This window comes from Stigmatopora nigra, chromosome 21 (assembly GCF_051989575.1).
Source record: "Stigmatopora nigra isolate UIUO_SnigA chromosome 21, RoL_Snig_1.1, whole genome shotgun sequence".
Taxonomy (NCBI): domain Eukaryota; kingdom Metazoa; phylum Chordata; class Actinopteri; order Syngnathiformes; family Syngnathidae; genus Stigmatopora; species Stigmatopora nigra.
The window spans coordinates 3,993,095-4,016,653 of NC_135528.1; the positions used below are offsets into that span (position 1 = coordinate 3,993,095).

The 23,559-nt window shown below is 38.6% G+C and overlaps 1 protein-coding gene across 3 annotated transcripts in view; it reads left to right on the forward strand.

Annotated features, from left to right (window-relative positions):
* The window catches only part of epha10 (EPH receptor A10), a 117,480-nt gene that overhangs the window by 22,717 nt on the left and 71,204 nt on the right, over positions 1–23,559 (forward strand). For all 3 annotated transcript variants that reach the window (XM_077743242.1, XM_077743243.1, XM_077743244.1), the window contains exons 2-3: positions 3,063–3,127; positions 5,440–6,112. In XM_077743242.1, coding sequence (XP_077599368.1) covers positions 3,063–3,127; positions 5,440–6,112 — 738 coding nt within the window. The remainder of the gene's footprint in view (positions 1–3,062; positions 3,128–5,439; positions 6,113–23,559) is intronic.

The window sequence follows — 23,559 nt, forward strand, 5'->3', positions numbered from 1 at the left end:
TGAAAAAAAAAACATTATTTACTCCCCCAATCACGCTATCACACACTTCCCTGTAAGTCATATTCTTTTGGCCCGTTTTCTCTGCACCATCTTCAAAGTCTCAATATACCCCTCTCACTCTTTTTCCGGGATAATACGCGGACAATAGCCATCCAGCTAAGCGCGGGCGTTGCGCTTATCCAGGTCTCAGTGCTCTCTCTCTTCCGCTTTTCTTTGCTGTTGGCTCAGTGTCGACTGACTGATAAGTAGCCTGCGGGTCACGAGGAGGACAGCCAACGCCGGCCGCAAATCCCGGCATAAAACTATAGAATATGACGGAAGCGTATAATAAAAAATGAGCCCTTTCAGCGGGATGGATTAACGCCATTTGCCTTTTGTCCGGCTTGGCATCATTGTGTAACTAATAACCACATTTCGCTAGAGAAAACGTTTTGTCTACTGCTGACTCTTAGCTTAAAACTTCATGTTTACTCAATTATATTCCTTACACAAGCAGGGCAACATTTTGTGGCTTGTTTGAACATAACGCTGTGTTTAACTTTCTATTTGGTGAGGAAATTCTCAGGAGAATATGATCTGGGGAGACAAATAATACATACACATACGGCTCACCTTGTACAATGATAACTGCGCCGCAAACTGCTGACGCAAACAGCAGGTAACTTTTTTAGCTGAATGCTGAAGTCAACGTATCCCGGAAGGTCCCGAGGGTTGCCAGCAGCTTTGCTCGGTAGCGGAGCGTCCTCGTGGGATGGGAGATTGGTATAGTGTGGCTCTATTGTGCATCTGCAATGCAAAGTGTGGGCTGTGATATCACATTTTTATGCTATTGCTAGACCTGTCACATGACTAAATTTTAGTTGAATTGTCTGGTAAATGATTGCTAGTATGTGATTTTGTCCAAAAAGAAGTTATCCTATTGATCTATTAATATAGTGACTATATAATCTAATAACGCACCCAGTCAAATGACATTACCGTATTTTCCAAACTATAAGTCGCACTTATGGTTGTGCAACTAATACTAAAAAAAGTGCACTTTTTTAAAGTTTTACTCCCTTGTGTGTTGTACATTCTTTTAAAAAGTGCCCTTTTTAAAATTTTACACCCATGTGTGTTGTAGATTTTTTTAAAGTACATTTTTCTTAATTTTTACTCCCTCGTGTGTTGTAATTTTTTTTAAAAGTGCACTTTTTTAAATTTTACTCCTTCAATTGTTGTACATTTTATTCCCCAATTTTTTTGCATCATTTGCAAATGCTGTAAACCAGTTTAAATATCATTATGTTGATCACAAACATGCTAATGACAACCAATTTAAAGACCATAGTCCAAAGGGCTGCAAAATATTGTCCATCGCCTTACAAGTTTGAGACCCCGACTTTAAATCTTGCCCGAAAAGCCGCACTTTAACAGGACAGCAATTACTTTTTATGAGGACAAATTGCCCGAACGCCATTAGACGGAAGCATTTTCTACTTCCTGATTTGTCTTTTAAAGTCGTCCCTTAAGCGTACCGCGCCGCTCTCCAACTCAACTCCAGAAGCCTCCACGTTACCATGAGAGATCATTTACTAAACACTTAACTTTATTGTTTTTGGGTTAACACCAGCGGCCGACCAAAGCAGGCATCTGCGCTAGGCAGATAAAATGGAGGCTTTTGGAGGAGATTAGAGCGGCAGAGGGCAAGGTTGCCGAAGAACTGCTGAGGCCAAACACTGCGAAAGAAACTAATCAACAAAGGAGGGGATGGAACTGAAGAAAGATGGCAAAAAATAAAAAAACGTCAACAAAAGTGCAAACTATGCCAAGAGAGAAATTTCCCTTAGTGAGCTATTGAGAGGAAATAGTTGGCACTGTGATCACATAATAACAAATACTAATCACATCCTAGTTAGGCTCGCTAATGGGTCTGCAAGGGAAATATGGAACAAATACTGGAAATCAAAAAAAAAAAAGAAAAAAAAGGAGAACACAACAGCACAAGGACAAAGAAGCGGACACCATTAGCGGTGACGAATTGCTGTGACACAATAACAGCCGAGACTAATTCAAGGGTTGATTCATAAATAATTAGTCATCATTAATAGGGATTATTTGGATAGGGAAAAGTTTTGCTGTGTTTTGGTCTCAGCTTTTGACCTACAAAATTTATTTAAAAAGTATGCCTCATTATCTTAATAACCCTTGCTTTTTATAATCCAGTGTGGTTGATTCATGGATTTTTCAGGCTAATTGAGCTGCATGTCATATTGAAACCCTTATATATGTATGAAAAAATATGGTTTTCTTATAAAATTAGGTGGATGTTGGACGTATATCATGATAAATGGCAGTGAAATGTTATAATTCTCTTGGTATTCTTACTGTAAATCATTTCTTAGCAACAATTGTAGTGTATTGTTCCTTTCTAAAGTTGGAAAAATATTGTTTGACATGTAAAAAAATGGAACCCACCACATAAAAAGGTTTATACTCTTATCTGTGGCTAAATTATCTGATAAGAAGAGCAAATCTACAAGTTAGTACTAATAACTTTGCTGGTCTCTATTGCAGTTCACATGTGAGCTATCCATGGTGCTGAAAAGGCCGCTTGCTCCTATTGAGAGCTCAAGCATGCCTCCGAAATCAAATTTATTGGGCACAGATCAATACCGATGATAAAGTCTTCAATGGAACAACACTATTAAAGCCAAACTATAAAACAACACAATGTGCTTGTTTTGACAAGCCTGCTTCAAAGTCAAGGAGCTGTATTTCTTCATTCCGGATGAAGATTGTCATACTATGGGAATTAGAAAAATGAAATGAAATGTGATTTTAAAAATTGATGATGGACGTCCAATCATTAAAGACAGTTTTAATAGTGTTTCTAATAAACATTCTATTTTAACTAGAATGTCATATATATTGTCTTGGGCCGGAAATGCTCTAGAAAATGAGTGCAAAATCAAGTCAACCCTAAAAACACGTATTGATACTTTTACAATCAAATATCTTCTATGCATATAACATTTCAGTATAAATATTTTTAACTAATCATGTTATTTTTTTCCTTGCAGTGGTGTTGCTGAATTCAAAGGAGACTCAGGCAGAGCTGGGATGGACCTCATATCCCCCCAATGGGGTGAGTTGGCACCTTTTGTCGTCCTTTTTTTCGACAACTATTTGTGTTTGTTGACGTGCTGATTTATCGCTGTGTTTCGTAACAGCCACCCGGTTAACATCTGGCCGGGGAAATAGCTCGAGTCATAACTTTCGCCATCCGTTCGCACCTTGTTCGTCTAACTCGCAGCGGTGGCGCAGCTGTTTGTGTTAATGCCATTGGGAAAAGGACAGCTAGATGCCTCTTTGATTCAAGAGAGTCAGATTATAAAAAAGTACATTTCTGCGGGTTTGCGCTACAATTCTTTGGCTACCAATGCCAATACTGTAATGTAACGTGTGGTTTTATTTAAAATATAATTTTAAAATGATTACATACTGACATATGTAGTGTTACTCCATTTTTTTTGGATCCCCATACTACAATGACTCCTGGCTGTGAGGTATTGGCTAACAATGATACTGCACCAATACAGTAATAAATAAATCAATAAATTAGGACTTTATTACTGCATACTCATTTGAATTATATGTCTTTGAGGACACATGGTGTCCATTTCATTTGAAGTTGGAGGGTTCATTCAGTGAATGAATGAATGTTTATTAGCAATACATTAACTGGAGTGCAACTTGGCCAGAAAACCTTTGGCTACCATTGACAGTGCTAGATGTCCAAATGATTCAAAAGTGGAGTACAGCTTTGTCATGTCTTTTTTATTATTAATCCAGATTGCATGCTGTTAGGTCCATTTAAAAAAGATATATTTCAAAAAAAATATTTAAATTATTTATCAAAGAAAGTGTCATTAATTTAATAATAGGGGTTATTTAAAGTTATCTAATTTTAAACCTAGCCGACATAGACCAGTTTTTCCAATTTTCACAGTTATCGATGGGCACCATAGTATTTTAGCTTCTACATCATGGCAGTAGCTGTGTCCAATCTTATTTGTTTTACGTGTTTTACAGCCCCTCTATCTTTTTTAAATCACATTTTAATACTTCTTAATACATTCATTTTGACTTTACTTTGTACTTTATACTTTTTACTTTCATGATAAGTGATGAGTATGTTAATACTTTAGTCCTTTTTTCTGTTTATGTTTCATATGTACTGTTAACAGATGCACTTTTTTATATGTATCGTATCTTGTGCTGACCCGGCCCATCTGTCAAATTTTTAAAGTCAATATGGCCCCTGGGCCCAAAAGTTTGCCCACCTCTCTTCTACATCAAATCTATACACCCATCCCAGTCAAAATATATTGTACGGCTAGCAACGGCAACCAGTGAGATAAGTGGCCTTCACATAGATGGAGTTTGTCATCCATTCGTCCACTGTTTTTCCACTTTGCGTGTATTTTCTTGGCAGTCGGCGCGTGAGAGCCGAAACCCAACAGTTTGACGAGATTGCATCCACTTGTCGTGCGGGCTGTCAGATTGGCCGCTCAATGAAAGAATCAATTGATGCATCAATTGTTCCCCTTCTGAAAAGACCGTTTGTCACCATGACAGTGCTGTTGTTTAGCACAAGACTAACAAGCCATTTTCAATGCCTGCTTTGCTGCTCAACTACGCTATGCTACAAAAGAGCGCTTTATCAATAATGGATCAATCAGAGGTTGGGTTCGACTCACACCTTGAATGTTAATTTGTCATTTTACCCAAGACAAGTTGATACTTACAAGTTGGAGGAGGACATTTTGGGGATTGAGCACAAAAAGCAGAATTGCATTTGGAACAGTTAAACTTTAGTTTAGTAAAAAGAAAAATGAGTTTAATTAGGTCTAAATTTTGAGCCAGAATATTTTTGAGCATGTTATTTACAAACATGCACGTTTTAAGGTCAATTTATACATTCAAAGATTCACCATATGTGAGTGGTTAATAATAAATGTCGTTGTTATTGTTTTTAGTGTACTTGTTGTAAGTGAAAATATTAGGGAGCAAATAAAAAAAAATTAAAACATGTAAAAAATGTATTTTTTTAAATAATGGTTATTACTGGGGAGATCATTCTAAAAATACATAAATACATACATAAATAAGTCGGAAAAATACATTTTGATGCAAAATCTTCAATTAACAATTTAAGTGCTAAGGAATTTATAATTTTCCAAATAAAAAGTTTAACTATTTACTATGTAGAAGAAAATACAACAAATACTTCAAGCAACCATTCATCTTTTTAATTGAATAGAAAAAAAAGAGTTCTAATGGCTTAAACTTCTATCAACATCCAAGGCAGCAATTAAGTTAATAACAACACAAAAACCCTTCCATAATTAGCTTTGAACGTCATTCGTTTATTTATTTTTTTATTTCATCCTGCAGTGGGAAGAGATAAGTGGCGTAGACGAAAAATACAAGCCCATCCGGACCTACCAGGTGTGCAACGTGATGGAACCCACCCAGCAGAACAATTGGCTGCAAACCGGCTGGGTGGCCCGTCGGGGCGGCCAGCGAATCTTTGTGGAGCTCCAATTCACCCTCCGCGACTGTAACAGCATTCCCGGCGTGGCCGGCACCTGCAAGGAGACCTTTAACCTCCTCTACGTCGAATCCGACCGGGACTTGGGTAGCGTGACCCGAGAGGACCGCTACACCAAAATCGACACCATCGCTGCCGACGAGAGTTTCACGCAAGGCGATTTGGGCGAGCGTAAGATGAAGCTGAACACGGAGGTGCGGGAGATCGGCCACCTCAACCGGAGAGGCTTCCACCTGGCCTTCCAGGATGTGGGTGCCTGTGTGGCCCTGGTGGCCGTGCGTGTGTACTACAAGCGCTGTCTGGCAACCGTTCAGAACTTGGCCATCTTTCCTGACACGGTGGCTGAGGCGGCTTTTTCCACCTTGGTGGAGGTGCGGGGAAGCTGCGTCAACAACTCGGAGGTGGATGCCGACAGCCCTCCCAGAATGCATTGCAGCGCCGAAGGAGAGTGGCTGGTTCCCATCGGGAAATGCAGTTGCAGCGCCGGCTATGAGGAAGGACACAGCAGCTGTGAAGGTAGGAAATGCGACATTTGACGGACGGGTCGGGGTGATGTAGTAATTGTCTTTAAATGTTATTGATTAGAATTTAAACGGGGAGTTTAGCGGTAGGAAAAACGTTTTGACAGGCATTGACATTCAAAAAAGATAAGAAATTATTGAAATGGTAAACTTTAGATCCGATGTACGGAACATATGGCTCGGGAGCCACATGTGGCTCTTTTGATGGGCGCTTCTGTGAGCTAAAATATGGAAACCGCTGATGACAGAGCTGAGATATTGCGTTTTTTTAAAAAAAATGTGCATTAGACTCTTCTGGAATGCATACTATCATTGATTACGCTGACAATTGACTTTTAAAACTAGAAAATCCAGTCTTTACCATTTATGGTCTTATTTGTAAAAACAAAATAGGTTCCTTATCAACTATTCAAATAAATAATAAATAATATAAAGTAAATAATTGATGATTCTCGAAATACTGCACCTCTGGCTATCCACCTTGTATTATCAAATATTTTTACCAAATTCATTCCTCAAGAAAAAAAAAGCCCATACATAAACCACATTGCACTATAAGCCGCAGGGTTACTGTATCCCACCCGTAGATGACACAATTTTATACTCTACATCAAAAATACATGAGATATAAAACAGATATTATTATTCAAAGTCAGATTCCTGAAAAATAAGATGCGTCGGCAGGCCCCCATTTGTTTGCTTTTGACATCAGGGAGTGCCACATGGCATCCGTCACGTTACCCCACTCGATGGGCGCATCCAAAAAAGATGCAAAAAACAAACCAAGCCATTGTTGCGCACATCAGCAGGCGCGCTCCACGGAGCGTCGAGGCGCCACAATGCGTTTCAGTGGGTGAACACGGTGACTAATGTACTGTGCCCTCATTCTGTTGCAAACCACAGCTTCACTCCTGGCATTTACACGCGGGCCAAAACCACACACACACGCTCGAATGTTCATACGCCGGGCATCAGCTGTGCGGGGTCGGGTAGGCGATGGACGCTGACGTCAAGCCGCTTAGACACTTTCCGAATGCTCCGTCAGAAGCGAGAAAAAGTGCAATGGAAAGTTTTCACAGCTCAGCTTGGGTTGGTGTGCAATGCATTGTGGGGGATGGCATTACTGGGCAGAGAGCTGCAAGCAAATTAAAGAATGTAGTATATCTATATATATGTAATATAGTCCAGGGGTCGGGAATCTTTCTGACAGAGAGAGAGAGACAAAAACTATTCATTCTTTTTAATGTTTTTTTCTTGAGAGCCATAATTGACAAGAAAAAGTACTATATACAAATATTTGATTTTTTTTTGTCATTTCACCACTTTGAAAGCACAAAAAGTATCTGAATTATTTTGACAAACTTGTTATGCTGTTGCCAATCAATCAGTATCAATGAGATTATTCAAGAGTACTAAAAAACTAAATTAGGATTGAAACGGTGCTCCTATTGGTCTATTCGGGACTCGGCTCTCTCTCACCAGTCCATATTTTACCTATAGGTTAGTGGAGAAACATATGCTCCCATGGAAAGAGCCACATGTGGCTCCTGAGCCATAGCTTCCCTACCCCTGACATAGTCCGATTATATAATGGTAGATTGGGCCTGATCGGGTCCTTTTCAGGAATGGGTTTAAAAAGTAGATCAGATTTTTTTACATGTGATGGAGAGATTGCTGTAGTGTTTGTCTCTTTAACATTTGTGTCATCTACATGTGTGTAAACAAGCAAGTGTGAAGTGTCTCAATGCTGGTCAATATTATTGAACAGCCTGTGAGTAGCTACTGATAACAAGATGCGCTTTGTTGGCGAGGGGAGGATTATTAGCACATGTAATGTAATGGCCAAGTTGTACAGCAGAGACACTGGATTAATGTGGAATTGCCAGTTGAAATAGTGGAGTAGTTATTGTTTAATATGTATATTTTTGTGCGTGTAGTTTATGTATCTTTAGACCACCTGGAAGGTCTTTAAAAAGTCACTCTATTCTAATGTATCTTTAATACTAGTACTACTATTTCTTACATATCCTGTTCTTCTATTTCTAATAGGTTTTAGGCATGTAGACATTCTATGAGTTGTTTTTTTTCTTTTAGGCTTGATTAATTATGGTAAATTATGAGATTATTTGTCATAAAGATGGGGAAAAGACTCCCTATTATTATTATTTTTCTGACAAATTGCCCAATCTTGTTGCATCTGTTAAATGATTCAAACTTAACATTAGATCATTATTTATTCCACCAAAAGACCAAAGTGGGCTATTTCTTGCCCCCCGGGCCTTCAGTTTGACACACATGGTATATTGTGTGAAATTATGTCTGCAAAATATGACACATTTCATCTGTGCAAAAAGAAGCACACATTCTTCTTCTTCGTATAAAAAAAATATTGACTCAAAGAAGGTTATCTGGCGGGCTTAAACTTTTAAAACCTTTTATCCAAAAAAGGTTCCCTTAGAAAAACAGCCTTTGACTATAACCTCAAAAGAAAAAAAAAATCAAATCCAACCTCCTCGCTCTCCATTTTGGCCTTCAGCGACAAACGACTATCTAATTGTCACCAACATACGCGTTTGTTGAAAAGCTCTGGGTCATTTCTCTCCGACACTTGAAATTGAATATACGGTATAGATAACCGCCGACTATTTTGCTCACGCTAATGAACACGGGGGGAAAACCGGGCCTCCAGTTCCAACCATTTGCATATGTGCTCGCTCAGCTTCTCCGTGGGAAATGAAAACTGAAAAAACTAGGGCTTTACACCCTTTTACTAGCTCCCTTTATCGAATATATGTGGCTTTCCACTGCACACATGTTCTCCAGTCTCATTAAGAAATGATGAAACACCAGCAGACGCTCCGGTCTAAAGGCAAAATAAATTATGTAATAATTCACCTCACTTTTCTGCGCATGTGTTTCACTCGTGCTTCCTTTTTCTAATTAAGGCGGACTCGCTCTTTGCTATGTAATTACTGTGCGTGTGCCTTTAGCGTATTCTCTTATCTTAGTGTTGTTTGCTGTTCAACAAGGCGCCTCGTAGCGACTCGGCCCACCCCGCAGTTCCTTCCTGTCGTCTCCCCTTGACTTTTTTCCCTACTTTTCATCATCTTTTCTCTGACCTATTTACCCCCCACGCACTCTTGAGCATGCAAAAGCTGGCTTAATTTTTATTCTAACAGTATAAAATGCTCTTCAGGACTGTTTGCAGGGGGTTGGGTAGCTCTCGAATCATGTTTTTTCATTAGCGTTTGTACTTGTGGAGTTGTAGTTCATCAAAAAGAAGGCACTTGGGTCTTTTGAGAGGGTTTTACTAGCAGTTTTAAAACATTCATGCTTTAATCTTTTTGCCCCAAATGGTTTTATTACATTTCCATATGACAGTGGTGTCAAATTTGCAGCCCGTGGGCCAATTTTGGTCTCCCTGATTGACATCTAATCAGAATATTTGTGTTACCTGCAAATATTAGTTTGTAATGTCCAAAAAAATGATACAGAATCATTTGAAATAAAATTAAGTAATGTATATTACCATTTTGGGTGAAAATATGATTAAAAAATGCACGTTAAAGCATTATATCTGTTGTGATAAGACATTGCTTTGCCTCCAATTATATTTATTTATTTTACAGCATGTTTTATATTTCCTAAACGTTTTACTTCCTATTCTTAAACTATACTGTTGGTGTTACATTAGATGATGTTATGCTATATGTTATTCTATGTCACTTAAGACTGGCTTTAATTCTAATGGTTTCCTGGTAAGAATGTTCCAATTTTGGACCAAGTTCCCCATCCATTTTCTTTTTAATTCCAGGTCCTTCCTAATTCTCTTAAATCAATGAGTAATCCCTTCCTTAATTCAAAATGCTGATGACTTCCCACATTTGTCACCATTTCGCCATGGAGCCAATCTCCTTGGCCATGTGCCCGTTTTACCCATCTGGTACCCCCGCTCCCCCAACCCATCCTTTCCCCATCCATCTCGTCCCTAGCAGCGTCCCCCCCCCCCCCCCCTCACACTTCTGTTAGTCATCTCTTCCACCTGCCTTCACTTTAAATAATTCATTGTCTCCTGAGGGTGAGTGAACATGCTCTTTTGGGAAGGGCATCTGATATATTTATTTGGCTGGCCTGCCGTGCAACATGTGGTAAGATGTAAATAGACTTAGTAGTAGTCGATGAGTTAATTTCTGGATTTAAACCATCTGTAAGGCATTCGTTGAACTCATTGGCTGGCATTGACCAATACATTTAAAAATTGTCATTTTGCCACTTCCAGTTAAAATGGATTGGACACTGAAATCTGAAGATTGGCCGCCAATCCTCCCAGTTTGAATATATTAATTTTCTACTTTTGTCAATAGCAGGCAACTATTAGATAGGAAACATAATTTTATTTATTTAAAACATTTAAAAAATGTATTTTTTGAACTAACATTAAATAAAATGTATGTTTTTTCTATTATTTAGGAAAAATATGACCAATAACTGCAAATATTCACTATATCTAAAATGTGTAAATTTTTTAATTTTTATATATACTTTTACATACAACCTAGGCACCAATAAATCCATTTTTAACCTGACTAGCCTTTATTGGCTAACTCCTTGCTATAATTCCAGAATTTTTAATAAATAATATTAAATAAATGTGGCTCCAATAATCTACATCCCTAAAATATACCTACAAAAATAAATTATGATTTGTTCTCCACCAATAACCAAAAAGTAGCATCATATTAATAGTCAAACTCCAACAACAACAACAATTGTTAGCCTGTAATTGTAATTCACATCCAATGGCATTTTGCTTCAACTATACCTAACATTCCAATATGTATAACCCAAAAAAATGGTGGCGACGCACCCAAAATAGTCACAATACAACATAAAAACGTAAAGAACAGTGTGAATGTTGCCGAATTGTTTTGTTAGTTTGTGTGTTAAAATCCCAGCGTGCCTGTGTCGTTAATGTATAAAACAGTTTGTTTTTAGAGCAGACCTGGCGCGGGTATCACTGTCATTGCCAGCCAATGAGTTAAGAGTGAACTGTCAGAGGATTCTGGCTCTCGTCTTGTTTGTTAGTCGCTTTGCAAGGGAGCCCAATGCATAAAATATGAATTGTAAAAGCGGAGGAGCCATTCAAATTCATATACAGTGGAAAAAGGAGGAGGAGGATGCTTGCACAAAAAGTGAACATTGCCTGAGTGGAACTGATTCCAAGTCAGGTGAGAAGAGAGGAAACTAAAAAGCCTCGTAGCTCTTGAAACAGAAAGTCTAAAGAAAGGTTGATGTGAATAAGAGAATTTCCAAGGCCGTGCTAATGTTGCGGAACAAAGATCTAAAGTACGGAACAAAGTGGGGGAAAGGGAGAGATAAGAGAACTTGTCGCAAGCAGTGAGACGGCGCTTCAAGCAAAGCAAAACCCAGCACATTAGAGGCAACCATCCTTCCCGCTTTTGAAAGCTCCATGCCAGATTCATGCATTAAACACAACGACATGAATGCATTCAGGAACAGGTTGGCGCTTTGGCTTTAATCACGTTTTATTCTCGTGTGATATGACATCCTCATTTCTTTTGGCCGACACATTAAATTATCACAGAAAAAAGGAAATGGAGGTTTTAGGAGAATCATACAATAGCATGAATAACTTAATTTGAAATATTGTACTCAGTGGGTGTCCATAACGATGGAAAACTATCCTTTAAAACGCTTAATGTCTCTTTTTTTTGATGATGAATGGACTTAAATGTAGGACCATTCTTTGAAACGATTCGTTTCTTGATTTTTTTTTATATATTTATAATATTACTAAGGTGTCAGTTGGCGGTGACCCAAATCTTGTGAGTATTTCTAGGTCAGTAAAAAAGCAATTCCTTTAGTTAAGGATTACTAACCCACACCCAGACTTTATTTGCCACATCTGAAGAATTGAATGGGTTCAAAAATTATCCATTTTGGGTGAGAGGCCAGTGTGTAGCAATTGCCCTGCTGTCCCACAATCACTTCTTACCCCCTCCTCTTCCCATTCAACCTTCACTAATAACTTTCCATCTGTTCAAAATTGATGTGGGATCTGTGTATAGAGCTATCTACCCCCACTTAACCTTGGTGAAATGTACTTCTTGAGGTAGAACAGTAGAGAAAATGAAAAGATGGCGACCGGACGTGGCGATATAAACATAGTTATTAGAAAAGACGTCCTTGTGAGGGAAATTACTTTTTTAATTATAACCCTGGGCATTGGTGATGATCGGCGTCCAAATCAGTTCATATGTGATCTCAGTACTCATTTGATACCAAATGCTAAATTTGTTACTAAAAGATGTATTTACATTTGTGAAATGAGTGGAGTTTTTCCAGAATAGGAATCTTACCAGTCTGCGACTTACAACAGCCAAAAAAATATACAATGAAAAGGAAGTATATTGGAGTATAAGTACGTTTTTTCTATTTATATTGAAGGGGTGGGACATTAATTTATTTTAGAAGAGACCAAGAACAAACATTAATACATTATAGCAATAACAATAAAACATTACATAGAGGCACTTGGATTGCATTGGATTAGATAATTTTATTCATCCCGTATTCGGGAAATTTCGTTGTCACAGTATCAAGAGGATGAGGATGCAGAAATAGGAAAGGCATTTTAGACATATATAGATAGTTAATAAATAAATACATGAATAATTATATAAATAAATAAGCGTGTTGCTTGTATGTGTGTGTATATATATGTACACATACACATATACATATATACACATACATATATATATACACATATACACATATACACATATACATACATATACACGTATACACATATACATACATATACACATATACTTACATATACACATATACATATACATACATATAAATGAGCACATATATACATACACATATACATACATATAAATAAGCACATATATACATACACATATACATACATATAAATAAGCACATATATACATACACATAACGTATGCATGCATGTACATGCATGCATACGTTAGGTCCTAACACACTTCAAATTAATTGGACCTCTAGTGCTGTATTAGCCAATGTTGGAAATAGTTTTAGGGACCCATGACTACTAGGCTTTTTGTCAAGTCAATGATGACGACAATGCCTATGTCTGATTTTCATTTTCATTTTTCATTGAAGCAACACTACAACGGGCTATGATGCCGTGATGGCGTGCGCGTGCCGGCTGTTGTCTCCACATTCACAGCTTGGCTTCGCCTCGCTTGGCTTTTCCGCTTCTGCCTCCGTCATTACGTGATCATTCGTCGCACCTGCCCTCTGGCACGTTAGCGCATTGAGTCACCATGACACATATATGTAAACTTTGTCCACGCAATTTTGTAGAATAGCGCATTTGCATTCATCCATTTCACACGTTTGGCATTGGTATGCATGGCTCCCAATCAACAGCCACGCGCGGTACAGTACGCGTGGTTAAAGCAGGCCTCGTGCGAATTACTTTGTCATTACTCACCCATCTGTTTCCGTCACCTGGGCTCAGTCATGCACATTCTTTGTTGTGATGTGCAATTATGCAGAGTTCCTCCGATTGATGAAATATCCCATAATCCTTTTGGACGGACAGGCTTATTAGTACCTTCAACACTGACGCGTAACGGAGTAAAACGTTGCAAGAACACGCGTTCGGGATCAGGAATTTATGGTAAACCGTATTCAAAGAGGGGTTTTTTTGCACGTTTTGCGATGACACTTGATCTTTTTCTGTCAGCAGTTTTTGTTTGGTTTTTATTTGCTTTCATTTTTAGCTGTTTCTCACTTGTGAATACACGCAAATGCACAGAGTGGGCACAGTGGGAAGTGGTTGGCATCCCGGGGTGTGCGTTGTGGGTGACATTTTCACTGCACTCTGATATTTTTCCTACTGATATTAACCCCATGATGCCTGAATTTACATCAAGGATACGTCAATATGCATTATTAGAGGCTCAGAAATATGAATATTAGCCGTTTTCTCATAAAAAAAGGAAGGAAAAGCGCATAGATAAAATTAAATATTGATTGCTATTTTTCTTTGTATATATTTTTCATATAGTTGAAAGAAATTAGAATTCATAGATTTAAAATGAATAGAATTTGTGAATATAACGGAAATAAGTGCATGTTTAATGAAAGGATAACAAAAGTATTTCTACCTCCTTTTATTTTAAAAACATTAGTATAATACAATAAATCCTGTTTTTCTATTTTATTTTGATGAGTTAAACTATTGCATACAAAACATTTTTAAAGAAATTTAAGAGTAATATATAAATATATAATTTAGTAGTTTTGGATCTTTTGTACAACATGCAAACATATTAAAACGTAGCTCACTGATTAATTATTGATTATGCTAACTGTTGACTCATTTATTTGCTCATCCCAAAAAGTCAAATATGTCATATTTATTACAACGAAACTATACAAGTGATGTTTATTTAGGTATTGATTTTGGTAGTGTGTGTGTGTGTGTGTGTGTGTGTGTGTGTGTGTGTGTGTGTGTGTGGATGTACGCGTGTGTGTCTTTGCACGAATAAGCCACACGGCAACCCTGCCAGATCAATGGCGCCGTTTGTTTGGAGTTCGCGTGCCCCGCCGACTGTGATGGATGACGTATTTATGAAGCCCCTGTCCGTGATTAAGGAGTGCAAGTATCATCCAGTTAGACAGCGAGAAGGACTGCTGGATTATATTGAGGAGGGACAAAAGACGGGAGTATGAAGGGGAATGATGGATGACTCTGGGGAGGAAAGACGGGAAGGAAGTCGGGGGGGGAGTGAGAGGAAGGTCAGAGTCGGCGGGAAGCCGCATCAACACGCCTGAGCACCCACCCGCACGTTCTTTGTCAATAATTGACAAACGTTAAATATAAAAAGGCATGACGTGTAGGGGCCGCAATCGTCGGGAACTATTTTGATAGGTGGTTAATAGGCTTTTTCATTGGATTTGTTGAAATGGCCCAAATACTCTGTTTTGGGGCTTCTTAACTGTCAATAGTTGTGTTAGTCTTTTTGTCTGTTTTCTGGAGAACACAAATACAAAGTGAAGTGATTATCAAAGTAGCATAGTGTGTGTTTGAATATATTGGTCGCCGGTCTTTTGGTCGCCAGTCAAATGGTGACAAAGAGTTTACTGTAGAAACCAGCTCTCATTATATTCTTGAGAGAGAGAGTTTAATATCAAAGAGAGAGTTTAATATCTAAGAGAGAGTTTAATATCTAAGAGAGAGAGTTTGGTATCTAAGAGAGAGAGAGAGAGAGTTTAATATCTAAGAGAGAGAGAGTTTAATATCTAAGAAAGAGAGTTTAATTTCTAAGAAAGAGAGTTTAATATCTAAGAAAGATAGTTTAATATCTAAGAGAGAGAGTTTAATATCCAAGTACTGCTTAATATCGAAGTACATTTGACCGACGACCAAAAGACCGGCCACCAAACGTCCGGTCACGAAATATATGCATGTATATGATGAAATTTGATTGACTGAGTAATATTTTCATGATCTAAAAAAAAAAATATAAGAGTAAATTTAAATATAAGCTCATTACCTACCATTGACAATGACTGCTGTCCCATTTATTTAAACTTTGCAGCCTGACCTGCATCTTTCACTGGCATTGACTGTGCCAGACGTCCAATCCGTAAATTGATTGAGCGCCTAGCAGCGTCAATGGCAACCAATGATCTACCAAAAGCCATTGTGGCAACCTTAATGATGAATCAGCTCGTTTTTTTTTTTTATTGACCAGTGAAGTCACACACCTTCGCCTTTCCCATTCTGGTACTTGCAAAATCACACAGAAGCTGGGATTTTATGAGTCAGCCACCTGCGCTATGTCATTATTCTCATTTAGCGCTTGCATAAATCTTGTCCGAGTTTATGTGGCAGCGATAGTAAAGCAGAAGGCGCTAGATCGGCAGGGAACTATTGGACGGACGGCAAGACGCGGGCGCAATACTGCAACAACAGCAAGATGAAAAAGGACATGTTTAATAGTCTGGTGATAAGAAGGGGGACTATTTTGCATGACAATACAGCAAGGAAGCAAACTGATGCTTGAGATAAGATGCCGCTTATCGGTTGGCTTGCAGAGTTAAAGATTTGTCTTCAGAGTGATAGACGTCCAATTCATGTTGAATTTATGAGGGGAGTACTCAAATCTGTTTTGTGTTTGAATGATGTCGCTTAGGAATAATAATGGGTAGAACCATGTATTGGAAATAGTTGTTAGTTAATTTGATAAAAAGCAATTGACAGCCCATTCACCGCTGTGTTTGTTGTCTTGACTTTATTTCCCTTTTCGCGTTCAAATAAAATCACCAACATAAACCTTTTTACGAGGTATTCATAAACCGAAAAAATATCATATCACACAACTAACTTCAGGCATATTTTCGTTTTTTCTGTCCCAACGCTCTGCTCATAGATCTTGCCCTTTCCACTTAACAATAGAGACCTACTCTCATTTCCCCCATCTAATTTTGAGAGCGTCCATTTTAGCTCAGGTCGCTCTTCGTAAATTATTGATTCAAAGAAAGCGTCTGCCTCTCAGGGTTCAATTCCAAGCCCGCAATGTAGCTGTCTTTCAGACCGCCATCCAGCCAGGCTGTCACAGCGCTGATGTCCTCAATCCAAATAGGACAAATTGACTTGTCCCCTGGGGTTGCCCGAGGAGACACTGCTGACTTTTCCAATAGCACCAGGGCCACATTTTAGTCAAGCTTTCCTGAGGAGGGCCATTATGTTGGCCAAACATTGTAAATAAGTCATTGCACAGCCATTGTGGGCACCAGACACACAACCCATCTTTTGACTGGGTGGGGCAGGAATTTGTGAATTCCTGCTTGGTAAATAGTAGTAGTGTGTGAAATAACATGGGCTGTATTTTTATAAGGTGCGCCAGAGTAGAAGGCACTCTTTTAATGAATGGCCTATCTTAAAATTGTTTTTATATGTAAGGTGAACTGGATTATAAGACACAGCAACATTAGTAGTAGTAGTAGTGGTGGTAGTATTAGTAGTAGTAGTAGTGGAGGTAGTATTAGTAGTAGTGGTGTTAGTATTAGTAGTAGTAGTAGTAGTAGTGGTAGTAGTAGTAGTGGTGGTAGTTGTAGTGGTAGTAGTGGTGGTAGTAGTGGTAGTAGTGGTGGTGGTAGTAGTAGTAGTGGTGGTAGTAGTAGTAGTGGTAGTAGTAGTAGTAGTGGTGGTAGTAGTAGTAGTGGTGGTGGTAGTAGTAGTAGTAGTATTAGGGGATTGTGTTATAAATCCACTAAATAAAGCTGTATTAGTGATAGGTGGGGTCATATGTATCCAATAAATGGGGCTGTAATAGTACTAGTAGTAGGAGTAGGTTGTGTTATGGAGCCATTAAATGGAGATGTAATAGCAGCATTGGGGGATCGTGATAAAATGGGGCTGTAATAGTAGTAGTAGTAGTAGTAGTAGGAGTAGGTTGTGTTATAGGGCCATTAAATGGAGCTGTAATAGCAACATTGGGGGTTTGTGTTATACATCTACTAGATGGAACTACAGTAGTATTAATAGCGGTTAGGTTGTTTTAGTATATATCAACTAGTTAGAGGTGTGCTTAAGGGAATTTCATACAATGGTTAACCAGTAATGATTCATATTATAAGGCACAGAAGGGTTTTTGACTGTTCTTGTTGTGCCATATAGTGCAGAAAATACGGTAATGAAGACCAGATGAAGTTGTCTGACCACATCGTTACCGACCATTTTGTGCTCTTTCTTCCGAGCAAAAGCATGATCCGCAGAGAGCTTCCACAGCATCAGAGGGAACTCATTGTTCAAAGGCATCAGACTGGATGGAGATGACTACAAAAGAATTTCAAATGAAGAGAAGCATCATCAAGTTCAATTGAGCTGTTCAGGTTGAAGGCCAACATTCAAAGTAGATTTTTGACTTGAGGTACCCTTTATAGAGCACTGTATAAGAGGCGGAGGGATACGGAAGAAAAAAAATAGGCGAAAAATGTGGACAGATCGCATTGGAAGTGTTGTTTTGCTCGCCTGCCCGGCCCTCCTCTGGCCCATGATTCATTGCAAATGAAATGTCACCCTGGCAGGCTGTAATGCAGGCCGGCCTGCTCGCCTGCAGCCTAATTGAATTTTACAGCCATATAAACAACGGTCAGTCAGCGGCGAGCGAGAGAGAGAGACCTGGAGAGAGAGAGAGAGAGAGAGAGAGAGAGAGAGAGAGAGAGAGAGAGAGAGAGAGAGAGAGAGAGAGAGAGAGAGAGAGAGAGAGAGAGAGAGAGTGTCGTTATTGATGTCAGTGTTTATAGATGGAAATTTCTCACCCGCCACCAGCGCGTACTGAAGGTGCTCGAGGGAGCCCTCCAGCAAACCACGCAGACGGAGAGATTCCGTCACATATGCGACTCGTTCATATACAATAGGCAAATTGAAGGAAATGTTGAAATTTGCTGTTTACTTAATGCAATGTGAGCTTCTGTTTGGCTAAGTGAGATGTGAGAGCTGTGTCTGTCAAATTAGCACCCCGGAGGTCACAACCGAACTATTGGCTTCATATGTTCGAGGGAGTCAAATTGGAGTGAAATTTGTATGAGTTAGAAATTGGGGAATAATTATTTATGTATTTTGATGAGTTAAATATGCAGCTTATCAAAATGATAGAGCCTATTAGTCAAATGTCTGAATTTTACGGTGCTCGGACATTTGGTCGGTGGTCTTTTGGTCGCCGGTCTTTTGGTCGCCGGTCAAATGGTCGCTGGTCAAATGGTGACAGAGTTTACTGTTCAAACCAGCTCTCAAAATTATATCCATGAGAGAGAGAGAGAGTTTATTATCTAAGAGAGAGAGTTTAATATCTAAGTACTGTTTAATATCTAAGTACTGTTTAATATCTAAGTACTGTTTAATATCTAAGTACTGTTTAATATCTAAGTACATTTGACCGGCGACCAAAAGACCGGCGACTAAACGTCCGGTCACATATTTTACTATGGAAATCAACAAATACTAGCTGGTACCATAGCAATTTTGAAAAAGGCATCCAAGATTTTTCCAACTCTTGTTTTGTTTGTTGGCTAAAAATGAAAATGTTCTGAAATACGAAGAAAGAGATCATTGAGATTATTGGACTGGTGAGTACAAGATGAGCTTGGAATGCTTTCATTACTTTGGTAGAAGAGTATAATGGTGTGTTTACAATCAAGCAAAAGGGTTGAAAGAAATCTTTGCTACATAAAAGCGGGAAATTCTCAAGTAGCTCAGCTGCAAAACCTTGGAAGGCAAAATTTAGATTCAGAAAGAGATCCCATTTAGTAAAGTGGCAGTTTGAACACAAATACGTTGGATAATTTGCATCAAATGTTTCCTTGTATGTGCACTGACACAATTTTTATTGTCCTGTTTTGCAAAATAAGAAAACAAATGAGGCATACTCGAAATCAGATAATCTACAACCATTCAAATGAAAATAATCCTCTACAAAATCTTCATACTTACTTTCCTCTATTGGTCAAGCAAATCCAATGTATACGTAGGTATTAATAATGCAAGCGTTCTAATACAATCTTGCCATTATCATTCATCTTCCTACTTCAGTCGAGTCGTTAGATGAATTGACTTGCTTGAAGCAAGAACAAAAGAGTGCCTTGCATTCATTATGACTTTGAATATTTGCATCTGCATGTCTTTTGTCGTTTTGTCTGCATCTGATTACATGCTTACTGATTCATCGCAGCATAATGGCATGTTCTTTTATATCCTTTCATCTAACACGGCATATTTAATTTCAAAAGGGATGCAATAATGATAATTACACAGTATTGTTGCTATGTTTTTAACAGAATATAGTGCGCAATTATTAGTTCCAAGGTCACTGATGTGAGGTAGGACAGGCAATCTCAGTTTTAGTTGATCAGTGCATTTCAGTGTTTGATGAGTTTGGGATTAGGCCATAATATGGTGTACTCAGTTGGATTTCTAGACAGGCATATTATCATCGAACGCAGTGCAGACAGAGCCCTGAGCTTGTTTATCCAATCTTGGGATAATGGGAGACAAAAGTGACACCTAAATCCAGAGACTCCATATTAAACAGAGTAGACTTCAAGTCAAATGCTTGTTCGGCCGAAAGCCACGTAGAGTACTTTTAAATAAAAGAGTTGAAAAATAGAACAGTGCTGAAAGAGGAACAGATGGGAATGGTGTAGTTTCTTTTTAAATACTATAGTTTGTCTTCATCAACTGCGAGTGATTGGTCGAATGTTCATTTGCACATCAAATTGTTTTGTAGCGTTATTTGCAGCCAATGTATTCATTGAAATATTTTTTTAGATATACTGGACAGAGCAAAATAAACATATTTGCAGGTAGTATCGAATTAAATTGAATACTTTTATTGTCATTACACAAGTATAATGAGATTTGAAGCTTTGACAAGGCAGTGCATAAATAACAACAACAAATAGACAAATAAATAATCAATAAGTCAGGGGTAGGGAACCTATGGCTCGGGAGCCACTCGTGGCTCTTATGATGGGTGCATATGGCTCTTAACTAAAATATGGAAGTCATTGTCATTGATTTTATTGATAACTCATTGATATTCATTGATTAGGAACAGCGTAACAAAGTTGCCAAAGGAATTCAGATACTTTTTGTACTTAAAAAGTGATAAAATGACTGCAAAATGTCACGTATTTTGACTTTTAGATTGTGAGTATGGCTCGTAAGGAATAACATTTGAAAATAGGAATTGTTTATGGCTCTCTCTTTCAAGGTTCCTGACCCTGCAATAAGTAGTCCAAGTCGCTGATATCAACAACAAAATAACACATCAATAATCAATATATAGGAATGCTAAATGGATAATCAATAAATAGTAATAGATAAATAAGGGGTCACAATAATACATACGTAGTATAAGTAGTAGTCAACATTGGTAAGTGGTTTAAAGATACTAAAAGCAATAAATCTTGATTAGGTCCTAAGTGCAGAACTCAAGTTAAGACATGGTGACAGTCCTTGAGTCTGTTTGTTTTGGCTGTTATGGCTTTGTAGTGCTTTCCAGAGGGCAGCAGGTTGAAGTGGTGGAAGCCGGGATGCGTATTTTATTACAATGCTCTCTGCCCTTCTAAGGCAGCGGGATTTGTAGAAGAAGGTAGCCAATGACTTAAGACTGCTCTAAACAGAACTAAAGCCTGATAGTCCAACATTGAAATTTTGCATTGCCTTCAGTCAGGCGATAATATAGTTTTGGAGAAAGATGTCCAATCCTGTATCAGCAGCCAAAGGTGTTTACCACCATATCAGTTTTCCGTTAAGACCGGCGGAGGGAATAAAACAAGCCCCCCGTGTTTTCGAGTTAAGTAACAGGAACACATTGACCTTCAGGTATTTTACATGCACGTTTTAACGCAGCTGCGCTTGTGTGGGGTTGTTCTCTGAAGTCCGGCATCTTTAGGAAACTCATTTTGCATTCTCGCCGATAAGCTACCGAGAGATAGGGGCTGCTCTCCCATGGCGGTTTTATCACGCCGCACACAAACGTTGTGAATCGTTCCAACGGACAATATTAACGGAGTCTTTATTCTCTGTGTGAATGCCCCCCAAAATGCACACAAACGACGTTAGTGCTAAATGGTCGCAGTAAGTCCGGGGTAGGGATGAGCTCCTTTAGGAAAAGGCGATCTTTATTTAAATCCGGTCCTCTGTACTCGGGCCTAATCTCCTTCAGCAGAAACGTGGAATTTGCGCGCTCTGCCCTTCTCTCACTGATGTGATTTACTCCAGGTGGGAGTGCAAAATCAGGACGGGGGGAGTAAAGGGGTGGTGCTAAAAGTGAATGATGGGAGATGGATAGGATGCTGGGAAACGTTATCCATCTTTGCAAAGGTGCCGGACATAAAACGCGGTCGCAAATGAATGATCACGGGGGTCGTGCAAATCCCCAAGGTAAGAATACTTCATGGCTGTGCATTTCTACACCTGCTTAAGTGTGGCTTCCGATTGCGATGGACTTCCGTTCGCTAGGCGGCGGTGGCGCCGGTGGTTGGTGATTAAGGAGCACACTGGTGCCGCTAATGAAAGTTTGGCTGATTTCCTTGGAGGAAATTAAATATATGTTTTAAAGTTGTATTAAAACTTCTGGGGGATGAATTTATTGAATATACATATGTGACGTGTACTTTTTTAGTCGTGGTGTTCCTGGCTTTTCATTTCATTTGGAAAATCTGTATTGGAACCCAAAAACTGACTTTTTTTCTGATGTCCAAACGGATGTTTGCAAATATCAGATTGATATTTATTGCAAAGATACTCTCCTTCAATTGAAGTTAATGGGAATCTGAATTTTTAGTTGTCCTGTTTTTGTTTTATTATGAAAAGGTAAATCAATTTTTGAAAGACATTCAAATGTAAATGCAAATAGAAAATTATTAATTATAAATATAATCTGGTGTACTTATTACTGCAATTTGACTGGTTTTACATTTTTTAGCCTAATAATGAAATATTTATTACTAAATCACTTAATATTTGTAAAAATAAAATAGTTTCTCTGGCTTTTTTGGGCTACAATTGTAACCAAAATACTAATAATTTAAGAATTGGGGAATATTTACTATTGATTTGGAAGCAACAAGTAAAAGAAATACATCAACAAGATATAAAAAGAGGATTTGATTATTTTTCAGTCGAATTTAAAATGATGAAAGGACTACCAAAATAGTTGCCTATTCATTCATTTTCTTGCTGAATGGCATTTTTGCATAGCTTTTTTCCAAGATTATGCACATTTTTCTGGCCCAAATCACCCAAAACTTGCTAAAAAATCCCAACAAAAGATCAGATTTCCCCCCTTTTTTTCCAAATGAAGTCCTTCTTATTTTCAGATTTTCCAAATCAAAACAGACAAGCCTTTAAGTACCACTGTGGCAATCATAGAGCAATAATCACCCGGCAATGATTGCAAGCGCTCCCCAAACGATACGGCTCTTGCATCATTTGCTCGCATGAAAGCCACGGTCGGATAAGATGAAGGTCGCGCAAAGAGCGGAACGTTTGTCATTGATGTGAAGAAGGTAAGTGAAGCCTGCTGCATCCCACACAGGCACACGGGGTGCCTTTGTACCGTACGTCAGTGTCAAAACGACAACGCGTTGCCACTGTTGCTAGGAGAGCGAGCTGCAGTGCCGTATAACCACTCTTATAGCAGACCTAATTCATTGAGATGTGCGTGTCTGGTACTCCAAGAAAGGGGTGTTGAACTCATTTTATTGTGGCCTACACAGTGGCTATGGTTTCCTTCGGAGGGCCCTTATGTCTGCCGACCTGGATAAATATTTCAGTCATTTGAGTGTCATTGATAGTGCTACACGTCCGATCCTGTTAGTCTGGGAGAGCGAATGTACTTTGCT